Source organism: Filicampus tigris, chromosome 19, assembly GCF_054856515.1.
Source record: "Filicampus tigris isolate MCC_2025a chromosome 19, RoL_Ftig_1.0, whole genome shotgun sequence".
Classification (NCBI taxonomy): domain Eukaryota; kingdom Metazoa; phylum Chordata; class Actinopteri; order Syngnathiformes; family Syngnathidae; genus Filicampus; species Filicampus tigris.
Genome location: NC_141235.1, coordinates 2,829,560 through 2,841,816, shown reverse-complemented (window position 1 = coordinate 2,841,816; position 12,257 = coordinate 2,829,560). Strand labels below are relative to the sequence as shown.

The 12,257-nt window shown below is 42.7% G+C and overlaps 1 protein-coding gene across 7 annotated transcripts in view; it reads right to left on the bottom strand.

Moving 5' to 3' along the window:
- Positions 1-2,627: 2,627 nt before the first annotated feature.
- Positions 2,628-12,257, bottom strand: part of rhbdl1 (rhomboid, veinlet-like 1 (Drosophila)) — a 41,602-nt gene continuing 31,972 nt past the window's right edge. For 6 of the 7 annotated variants that reach the window (XM_086015931.1, XM_086015930.1, XM_086015927.1 and 3 more), the window contains 3 exons: positions 8,126-8,226; positions 5,955-6,015; positions 2,628-5,447 (listed from right to left, as the gene is read on the bottom strand). In XM_086015931.1, the coding sequence (XP_085872057.1) occupies positions 5,176-5,447; positions 5,955-6,015; positions 8,126-8,226 (434 nt within the window). In that variant the 3' untranslated portion in view covers positions 2,628-5,175. The remainder of the gene's footprint in view (positions 5,448-5,954; positions 6,016-8,125; positions 8,227-12,257) is intronic. The other variant, XM_086015929.1, reaches the window with a different exon arrangement.

The following is a 12,257-nucleotide window of genomic DNA, read 5'->3' as shown; positions in this document are numbered from 1 at the left end:
TTTAGAGCTGTCAAACGCAAGATTGGATTTGAATGAACCTGTCCATTTAAAAAAAAAAAAAAAAAAAAAATGGAAACATGGCCCTTGAGGGCTAAAAGGTTTACCCAGATATAAACCAACGATGCACAAAAAGCTTTTGGATGTCGCCACAGTATTGTTCTTTATTTATATCGTTTCCAAATGAAAGCAAAATACAATGACTAGTACAAAATAAAACAAAATATATTCATATATATACAATATAAAATGGTTCTGTTTTAGAACATTTAAAAAGTACATATAATAGATAATGAAATAATTCATGAGGACTTTGATACAAATTTCCGGTATGTAAATGTAGTCATCCTTCCATGTGACAAAGAGAAAAATAGTTTTGTTTTGTTTTTTCCCCGTGTTGTTGTTGTTGTTGTAAACGCTGTTTGCGCAACCTCGTGTCTGCTTGTTGTCGAGATTGAACCTTGTCAGTTTGGCACCGTTGTTTGGACTAAGGACGCAGCTCATGGAGGCGCATGGCTACCTGAGTGGCTTACGCAGCTCTCAGGGTTGATCAACTTAAAAAAAAACAAAAAAACAAACAAACAAGATCAATACTTGAATTTTTTTGGCAAAGCACTCATTTGCTACACAAACCTTTAATATTTGACCTCCCGTTCAGAGCTGCACTTTTTTTTTTTTTTTCTTAACATGAACCCATTTATTTCCCTGCTACGATTTCAGTGTCTCCCTCCTCCATTTAAAATCAATGGCTGCCGACTTCAGAGGAGATTGTGATCGACTTGCTTTTAACCCATTCTGTCAAGTCATTGTGTTGCAGTCCTATTCAGACGAACATTCTATGGCGTGAAGATAAGAAGCAGCTCTCCAATGCGTTGTAATAAAGACTTCTTGGTTTTTTCATGAGGTACTGGACACCTGCGCAGTCTGATGAGACAATTTCTCCTTCAGTGCTCAATGACAAGGCATCGGGCGTCACAGCTCAATGTATTGGCAGTAAACAATATGGCACACGACATTATTAGAAGCCAACTCTGACACCAGGCACGTGCGGACGACCTTTGCACTACGACGCTACACGCACTTCCGGCTGGCAAAACGATCTCTTGCTGTCTTACAGGGTGCAGGGACGACGAGGCGCTCGAAAGCAGCCACGTCCTCTTTTCAAGTCAAATAGACCATAGCTGACTTTTTACATTTATATATATATATTTTTTTTTACCTCGCTCTGTCGCCTTCTTTTTTGTGACATGCGTGCACTCACAGCAGACAATGAGGCGCTCTAAAGTAGTCACGTCAGAACAAAGGCCTTGTCCACACTCTACTCCGTATGTTTTTTTTTTTTTAACCTCGATCTTCCTTTCTCTCTCTTTGACTTGCATTTGTCATCATTTTCAGTTCAAGTCAGCGGTAGCCACTCACTTCCTGCCACCTGGAAGTACCCCGGCTTTTTCTTTACAAACATGAAAAGGTGGATGCTGCATTTTTCTACATGTCAGCCTCAACGAATGAAGCAGAATTAAAACATCAATGATGTTTCAGCATCATCTTGCTGACCTTGACAAACAAAAATATGAGCTTAGTGAGGGAACCTTGTGGATTACTCGGCTCCCGTCACAACATTGACACCCCCACCGCCCCCCCAAGCCATTATGATCATTATCCAAGTGTTCCAGGAGAAAATATGCCAATTCAGTTAACAGCACGCAGCCTGTCGGGTCCACTTAGTGAAGGGAGATGCCGGGTGTGTGTTTGCAGCCATGCATCATCCTGACAGCGGGGATGTTGTCACGTGACTTTGATAGGCTGCAAAATCACTCGGCCTTGCACGAGGGAAAGAAAGTTTCTCTCGCTTGGTGATAAGATACACTGCTGGGAAAAAAATAACACATAATCACATAATCAATCCGAGTAATAGTGCCTGCAGCAGTTAGGTAGTGCTCTCAAACTTCTCGGCCCAAAGCATCTCACCTTTGACCCTTAGGAGGACAGGCGCTATAGGAAATGGCTGGATGGATATTTCCTCCATTGAGGTCAATTGATTGGATTATTTTTGAGTGGTATACATTTGCCTTTGTCTCATTTTCCCAAATTAAAGTTTGTGTGTGGACCGGATGGCGTGTGTGTGTTTTACAAAAATCCAAAGCACTTACTAGCCCTTTTTACAAGTTCCTATGAATCTAAAAGTTAAAGAGGTACATTAACCTCCGCTGAGACATCCCCTTTTTCTTCATTATAGGCTAGCGGGGTATGTATGCATTATTCATCACTCTATGGATCCTCGCTACGCCCAGCAATAACATTTCATAGTGACCACAAGGGGGTTCCATCAATTACCCATTACTCCAGCGTAATGGTTGCGTTTCTTGTAATTTTCCAAATAGTCGGGCCGACTTGCCATACCTCTTGACGGTTTCATCCAGGAGGGACTGCGGAGGAATCGAATTTATGAACCCATCGGCAAAAGCATAAAATGTTCAGCCAAGTGACATTCAAATGAATTATTGATCGGACGAGTGAAAATTGGAGCGCTGAAGGAGTAAATGCAATCCTCGGCTTGGGTCGTGCGACAGAAATCCATATCATTTGTACTGTAATTTGCCCGCGCCCACACACGCACACACACGCGCACGCATGCACACACACGCACGCACACTGCGGGCGAGGACTTTATGCGCATCTGCAAAACAACCAGTCAACTATAAACAACTTTTACAAGCAGAAAAAAAAAAAAAAAAAAAAAAAAAAAATCAGCTACATGAGAAAGTTTCACAGGCGTGTACTTGCACAGTTTTGTCTTCTTTGACTTGAATATTCACAATGCAGAAAATGACTTTTACACACTATTGAGGCGACCCCTCTGCAGGGACAGTCTAAAACGTGGAATGTAAAAAAGCTTAACGTTGCTTAATGTCCGAAAACTGTGGTCAGAACCATCACCCCAATATTTTGGATTTCATGGACATTAAGCCTTTTTCTCTCCATAAATGCAGGGACTAATGTCAAACACAGTCCTCTTTTGTCACCAAAATTGATGTGCACATCTTTACTCACGCCCACTTCAACCTCTATAATTGTTCCCAGCGCAAACTTCATTCTAACTGTGCACATGGGTGGAGGTATATAATTATTTATTTATTTTTGAATCTTTTGGCATTTTCATAGACCTAGGTAAAAATTGGCATTTGCGCCGCTGTGGGAGTGAACACAGCCGACTTGATTTCCTGCCAGTCGAAGCAGGCTTCCCTCATTCCCTTTAAAATCGACGCAAGTGAAGCATGAAGTCTACATGGCGTGGATTGACATGCGAAGCGCCTTGATCAGGAATTATAAGCGCTGCAATTGCAAAAATGAAGATGCGCCAGTTTTTACGCCCAGCGCATGTGCACCTGTCTATGAAAATAGAGCTTGTAATGTAAAAAAAAAAAAAAGATGGCAACGCCTGTACCAATTCCCACTTTAACCTCTGAAAATATGAAAACGATCGCCCCGATATTTTTGATTCTATGGCTGTTAAGTGTTTTCCTCTCCACAGAAAAAGCTTAACGTCACCTGATGAAAAAACTGCAATTACTCATCACCAAAATCTATGTGGACATCTTTACTTGACTTTGACCGCTGCAAATACAAAGATTGGCCCAATATTTTGGATTTTATGGACGTTAAACGTCTTCCTCTCCATAGGCACTCATTGCAGAGGCTTAACGGCCATAAAATCCAAAATATTGAGACGATAGTACTGATATTTTTAGAGGTACATGTGGGCATGAGTACAGACATCCACATGAATTTTGCTGACAATTGATCACAGTTTTCTGACGTGAAACAACATTAAACCTTTTTCTCTCTCGAGAGCGTCTACATAAAAGAAAAGGCTTGATTTCCATGAAATCCAAAATATTAGCGCGACCGTTCTGATATTATCGGAGGCTGAAGTGGGCATGAGTGCCGATTGTCCAGTGTCCACATACATTTTGGTGACGTTAAGTTTGTTTACGCTTACGTTTTTCGACTGTCCCCATTTGCATCTTTTTTTTTTTTTTTTTTTTTGTCCTCTCTTTGAAACCATCTCGGATGAGTTCTTTCTATGGCTTGTTTTGTAAAGCACTAAAGTTTGTATAAAGTCAAGTGAGGGACAACAATCGTAGCCTTCTTTTTGCACCCTTTGAAATCCGTAAATAGACTCTTGGTTATGAATGTACTATAGACACATCCACTATCAAATGAAGGAAAGAAATGGCACCAATTTCCTGGCCCCCTCCGCTCTACAGTTACATTCCTTTACAAAAAGTATACAGGCTGTAAGGAGAGGCTGAGGTATCGACTGCGAGAGGCCCAGCCCAGTTGAGTTTGTAGTACGCGAGTGGCTGCTCGTGCGTGCGTGCGTGTGTGTGTTGGTACCTCAAAGCATGACATAGCATAATATTAATTACATCATGATGACCGTTTCCTCACTAGCGCCATGGCTACGTCCCCGCAGCCCCTAATTATGGAAAGCTGTTGATTTGCGCATTCATTCCACATACCGAATATCCAGTTTCAGGTCCTTGTACCAGAACTGTCTTTGTCCTCATTCAAAGCACTAGTAGCACATACAGCAGTTCTCAATGCCTGCGCAGTTTTGCCTCTCTAGCTGTCGCGCTGCATGTCAAAGGTTTAATTGTGTGGCACTAGTAGTTCTACTAATGCACTGAATTGTCCAAAGAGCGTACTAGTATATGGACCTTCAGTTGGATATCAAGAATATCGATTAAATGCACAAAAAAGCTTTCCATACCTAATGTACACTTTGTTAGTTTTTTTTTTTCATCCACAGTGTCAGTACAACGTGACAATTAACCCCTCGCTGGTTGAAATATCAGCCATCTTGATGATAAAAGCTAATAAATAAAACAGACGTTGGAATCGCTCAGCATGTGCCAGTATTTTTCTTTTTGTCTTTGTGGCATCTCTCCTTGTTTGTTTCACCAGAGGCACAAAATGAATCAGCACGGCCGCTCAGGGTGAGTCCTCAAAATGGATGCGAGGAACTTGTTCTGCTGCTACCCTCTTTAATAAAAGAGACATACTTCTTCATTTTGCAAAGTGTCGAGTCGCCAATGATTCCCATGTCAGCGGGGGTCGGAAAGGGAGGATTTCAAATAAGAACCTGTTCTGAAGTCAGACGATGCCCGGCCTTCATCAGGGGGCGGGCGGGATCTGCACGCCCAGCAGCTCGTAGGCGAAGATGTTCCAAAAGATGGCGAAGAGCAGGAAGGTGATGAAGGAGAAGACGATGACCCACCAGGAGCACTGCTTCTGCAGGCTCTCCTCGTAGCTGCGCAAGATGAGCAGGCCCATGCTGATGCCCACCACGGCGCCCGACAGGTGAGCCATGAAGCTGGGCTGCGGCCCGGACGAGGGCAGCGGCGGCGAGAAGCGCAGCCACACCGCTCGGCCCACCTCCGAGCTCACTGCACGAGAGAACGCAAGCTCACAATTGGCTTCGCTCACTTCACGACCAAGCCGCTGCTTGGCAGACAGCAATTCTTTTGAAAAAAATTAATTAAAAAAAGCTACTCTGAGTTGACAATTACTTGAAAACGTAACATAAAACAAAGACAATTACATATTGTGTGTTGAAAACAAACACACAGCTTTAGCCTCAGCAAAGTGCGCTTAGCTTAATGCTAACAAACAATGCAAAACGCCATTGACATGCTAATGTTAGCACCGATAGTTGCGGTTTTAGAAGCAACGGGTATTTGACACACTTAAACAGGACTGCAACTATTATTATAGTACTTGATTACTCTGTCAATGATTTTGTCGATTAATCGGATTTAAAAAAAAAAACATTGCGCCAGATGCAAATAGAGCATCTTTCTACATATTTTCAGCAATTATTTACAACCACGTATTTCGAAAATTGACTTTCGTCGAGCCTCTATTTGCCTATGAAGAGAAACACGGTAACTTACTGCAAACTAGCGCCAGGATCATGCGGAGCAGCTTGTACGGACACCTCATCCCGGCCCAATTCTGCAAAACAACAAGAGCAATCGTATGGCTTTATTAGCAACTTGGCACAAAACACCCCATTTGCGCTTTTTGAACATATTGAACCCAGAGAGAAAGACGATCCACTTGTACTGGAACGAGCCTCTGACTGCGTGCACCTGGCCGCCGTTCTGCACATTCTTAGCCAGGGGCACTCTGTTAATTAGAGCTCCACTAATTAAACAGACAAGGGGACAATAAAACGCACGTACGACCCTACTGGGAGGAAAGAACAACGGCATCCTGACGTTGACGATCAGCCTTTACCCTCCCGGATGAATAACGGAGCCAATCGCGTGGCTCCTGAAGTGTCTTGACCGTGAGGAATTGTGGGAAAAGGACCCAGGGCCACTTTTCCAACCTTCTCCCTGGCGAGCGAAGGCATGCAAGATTAAAAACACAGGGTAAAAATAGATGGTGATAAAGCCTTGTCGCAAGATGAGGCCTTCAAAGTCACAATATTACTGCGGATAAATGATTCATATCATGAAGGAAGGAGGTCACCGCAGTGGGAGGCCAGCTCAAGTCGGGGAGAAGATGGAAATGAGATCTTCATGATCAAACATGCTGACATCTCAACTTTGTGTGTGCTGATTTTTTTTTTTTTTTAACACTACAAAGGAGATTTCCTCACAAACTGTAAGTGAATGATTAGAGAAGTTGAAACACAAAAGAGAGGAAGGATTATCGGAGTATAACATCGCTTATGCAGTGATTCTCAAAGTGTGGTATTGCTCCCCCTAGTGGCACACAAAAGAATCACTGCATAAGAACAGTTTAGTGGTATTGATCTTTTACATTAAGATACATTTTAATTAAAGCTTTATGGACGGTTGTTTTTAAATTTTTAATTAGGTACAATTTTCATTTAACATTCATGTGGAATACATTCAAAACGGATCATTGTGTAAGTACAGTTTTTTTCTATGGTCCTGCATCTTAATATTGGTCTATGGTAGTACTTGCAGAGCAAACTTTACGAATTAAACGTTCAGAACTTTGTCATACTACATTTTTTTCGTTTTCTTATAATAATTTCTTATAGTGGCTAAAAGGTTTTTTTAATGTAATATTTGATTCACATTTTTCTTCAGTACGTTTCAAGTACAGTTCAGTCATATTTTTTTTTTTTTTTAAGTACAATACATTCGCATTAAATATCTACACCTATTTGTTTTTAAACATTTCTTTTCTCTGAGAAGATCGGCTGCTGCTGCTGCTCGTTGGCAGATGTTTGAAGATCTCCCTCAACTAAAAGCGCGCAGGAGGAAAGTCATGTGAGCAAAAAGGAGATGCGGCTCCAAGGATTTCCCCAACAAGAGACGGACGTAAGTGAGCAAATAAGCTTTTGACTGCAGCTTGGGCTTTTTCTCTCGTTGCTGCGAGGCCACTTTGAGGCTCACCCCTGCTGGTCATCTGGAGGGACCCCCGTGCTCGACAGCCAGGTAAAGTGATTCGTCACACATTTCGCAGGGGTCCGGGAGTAGGAGCAAGGCATTTCACAGGTTAAGTCTGACACACAACTCGTACATACCGTATGGGGATAAAAAAAAAAAAATAACAGCACCACCATCCAGGGAATTACTGCTTACTTTGCAGGGGACTCAAACAAACACGACTTAATAATTCATGCAAACGTCTGCTCGCTCGTGGATAGCTGACACGATAATGGAAGTTATTAGTTGTATACTGACAGCTATTTGACCATAATACACATTCAAATTTGAACTGATCATTGATTGATGACACTTGTCAACAGCGTTTTTTTTTGTTTTTTTTTTTTCAGTTGATGATTAAAATGAACTATTTCACGTAGACATTTTAACATGTTTTTTTATTTACCCGTGTGTGCAAAAAAGACCTGGATCTGTTTTAAAAATCAAACGTGGCCCTTGAGTACAAACTTTGCCCTCCCCAGGCTGAAATGCTTCATAAAAATACTGTTGTGCTGAAAACCTCCATTTTGCCGCTGTGTGATATCAGCGCGCACTCACAGGAAGCTTGTGACATTGAAATGGTACAAAAAAAAAAAAAAAAAAAAAGAAAAACTCCCCCTGCGCCACAATGGAGGTGAGGACGAGACGGCAGTTACCATGACAACGTTGGCCAGATGTGCCGAGCAGAGAGCGTAGACCCCGCCGGAGCCCCCCACCACCGGAGCACGCATATCGGTGATGGACACCGTCAGTGAACCTACGGGGGAGACGTGAGCCCACGTTAGAAAAAGAAAACATATCGAAAAAAAATATCATCATCACTTTTTTGTACTATCCTGTATGTGAGAGTGAATGTTTTTTAGGGTAGGGGAGGAAACAAAAGGGGGTCAGATTCCTCATCATTCAGCCTCACACCAGTCACCTTCCTTTGGGCCTTTCTCAAAATAGAGCAAAAATCACTGGTGGGTGGTCAGTGCCAACTTCACAACCTGAATTCTAATATTTGTTCTATGAAAATGTATTCATTTATTCTCAACAGTCTGTTGTTTTCATTTCCTCGTGTTTTGTTCGCCTGCACTGCTTTAAGTACATGCAATGCTGCTTTTAGTTAGCCTGTGTATGGTGTTTCCTATTATGGGTTAGCATTAAGCTAGCTGACTTGAAGGCACTTATGGTATGTGGTTGTTTCAAATACATGACGTGGAATTCTCTTTGTTTTATGTTTGGTTTGACACTAAGCTTCAACTGGGAGGGGCAATAAAAAGCTTGAAGCCTCCTTTTTTTTTTTTTTTTTTAAAAGAATTTTTACTGTAGTAGACAACCAGACTGTGACACTATTGCTATGCTAAGCTGTCAAACAGGTTAAAAAAACCGGAGCATCTGCTTGCCGCAGTCACCGTGAGCAAAGTTCCATCCCGGAGCTGGTCAGAATTACGAGCAGGAGAAATCACAGTGTCAAGATGCTGGCGTCAGCCAACTGTTAATTATGCAAACGAGCTGATAAGGGAAGCGCAAAGAGGGCTGATAAAACAAAACAAGTCTCTTTTTAATTACAGTTGGAGGCTAAGATGTCAAATCTGTAAGGCACACAATTTCAGTGTGTGGGCACAAAAGAGTAAACATTGTCTCAAAAGAAGACTTTGTGGGCCCGAGGCGGGCCGATGCCGCAAAGACGGATGGTAATCAGAGCGGCGCTACACAGTCATTCATCTCTCCTCGCCGCTGCACCTGTGGGTGCTGCTTCTGTGAAGATTTATGGGCGCAGATGAAGGCTGATACGACACACCGGACGAGACAGCCCATTTTGGCTGCTTGGTCGGACAAAATTACAATTTCACAGTGGCGCACGTCACGCCATATGTGCGAGTGGGTGAGGCGGCGCATCTCTTTCAAGAAAGACGAGGATGTGAATTGGGCCGTCTTTAAATGTGGTGCTGGACCGTCAAACATTAGCAGGAGCGCTGACCTACATTTACAACTTCAAGTCTCATATTTGCTCCATAAAATTATGTTAATTCACCACTGGCCAATCCTGGTTGAGGTTTACTGTCACACTAAACATAAAACAAAAAGAATGACAGATTTAAAACAAACACCTCAATCAAAAGCCATTCCTACATGTTGTTTTTAGCTGCTCTATAGAAAGAAGCCACTGTTCAAATGTTAGAAAATAAATAATTGTAGATCACAATATTTAGTGGATCTTGAAAAATCTGCCAAAATGCTCTAAAATGATCATCTCAGAATGCTCATTACATGATTAGTTGAATCGTAACCTGAGATGTGCTAATCAATTACAATATGATAGTAAGCAAAATGCTTTTTGACCCTTTAGGATCACCGTACATGCTTTATTTTTAGAATGAGAATATAGTGGCAATAAAATCAAATATTCCATTTTTGAGGGTGAGGGGGGAGATATCGATCTTTTTCCATTATCATATCACTCACCACCAGTTGGGACAGTTGCCCACATAATTTGCAGTACATATAAACCAATAAACTGACATTTAGTCAATGCCAATCTTTCAAGCTAATTTGCATTTGAAGACAAGTTTCACTCCAACCAACCAATCAGAGGACGGCAAATTGTTGACCTCATCGAGGGCCAGCATACTGCGCCTGCAAGGATGAATTTGATCAGTTAAAGAAATGGCCCCATTGCTGACATGGCTGAAGTTAAAGTCTTCCAGCAAGAGTGATTCCATTGACATGGCAACACATACAGGCTGGAATCTGATTGGACAAAAAAATATAACAGCGACGTACACGTCCCAAAAGCAGTGCAGCCAATAAAAATGCTACAAAATGAAGAGAACAGACTGCTGAAAATAAATGAATACAATTCCATGCCACAAATATTAGCAAAAAATAAATAACAAAAATCGCTCTTCGTCGGTGAGACCTTCGAAATATTATGCATGAATATTAAACAGACCCGTCATGTGGCTTCTCCCGCTTAGCGAGGATTTAAGATTTAGGCGTCTCACACTCCTGCGAGAGCAGAGCCGAGAGGTGCGCGATTAATTCCAACGCGGAGCTGACGCGCTGCATCTCATCCGCAGATTATTTAGTGCAGCCATCATCGTCGCGGACGCCCACAAATCCTCCGGCGAGCCTGCGACATCCATTCGATGACAGTAAAACACGCCAGTCGGTGTGGAGCAGGGGTCAACGACACGAACTAAAGCAGTTCGGTCTAATCCTCAAAGCTGAGCCATTCTGTCAAACTAAACGCCAAGACCAAACGTCGACTCTCCGCAGCCCTTCGGTCGCCCCCTCAAGTTTGTACGCCGCGTTTTCTACCGGGGTGGAGCGCGGACGTGAGGCGCTCGAGTGATCCGAGGCCCGACTCTGACGGAGCCTGCGGCGTCGCCTCTCGATCGCCGTCACTCTTGCAACGCGGCCAGACTGCAATGGAATGAAACAAGCCTGAAGAACATAGTCGCAGGCAGTGATGGCGGTAACGCGTTCGAACCTAAAAAGTCATCGACTTTTCTCAGTGAAGTCGGTGAATTTGTGGCAGCTGCAGTGGATTACTGTATTCCACTGGGATGCTTGCGGCTAAATCAACCATGGAGGTACTTTGCAATCATTATCAGACTATTAACACCATCTTTAAACTCTTCATCCTGTTGTCATTGTTATGGCCTGCATCATTTTGCACAAGGGTGCACAGGGAGCGTCTCCGCTCCAATGCCGGACGCAGGATTAGTTTATGTTCTATTTGCAGGAGAGCCATTTATCGCGTATACATTCAGCGGCCACAAAGAGTCGCGCCCGAGTCAGCACTCCTGCAGCCAAAGGGATGCCTCTGACGGCTAATAAAACTCCACAAATGCCTGTTCAGATTTACCCACGAGCGCCAACGAGAGGGGGCGGAGCCCGATGGAGGGAGTGGGAGAGAAGCTGCGTGGGGGGCGGGGGGCAACAACCTGTGGACCTTTGGAGCTCATTATATACATTACAAAGACAGCTAATGGAATCTCTGGTAATTGCACAGGGACTTTCAGGTATGGGGTTATTTTTCAATTACTATTTTCAAATTGTAAACGTTGCAATTTGGATTTTATTCTGATTGTTAAAAAAATAAATAAATCATGGCAAAGGAACCTTGAAACAATAATCGCATCATAAATCGCCATTGCAATATTCAAGGGGGAAAAAAGCCGCAATTAGATTGTTTTTCCAAAATCGTCGGCAGGGTTTTATGTAAAGTAGAAAAAGTGAAGCATGGTGATGACTTTCCGGTTGCACTCTATCCATTGACATATGCCAAAGCCTGTTTTGGTCAGTTACACTGCAGTATTTGACAAGCTATATTTTGGAGGGTGCCATTCTCCGAGTTTGAAAGACACTTAAAGTCAGCGCGGCTCGGCTGGAGGAGGCGGCTCATCCGTCACATGCGCTTTTGTCTCATTTACGCCTCTTTTGAAAGCGGTGTTTCCAATGACATGAAATATAGCGGCATCCATTTTGACGTCCCTATAATGCTGCTGTCAGCTCGATTAAAGATATTTTCCAGCCCGGAAGGCGAAAAACTCTGGAGAGTAAAACGGCCGTCACCATAAATCTTCATAGAGTGGGTGGAATCATGAAATGATACACAACTTAATGTAGGAATAAAATGTGAAGGTTAAATAAATTCAATATGTGTTGGAATATCATAGGAAAAGCGTAGAAATAGGACTGCATCCCATTCCACTGTGATCTTGTAATTTCAGGAGTTGTGAAGTTGATATTGGTGAACATGTATTTTTGAATATATCTTGTTTCACGCTGTGTCTT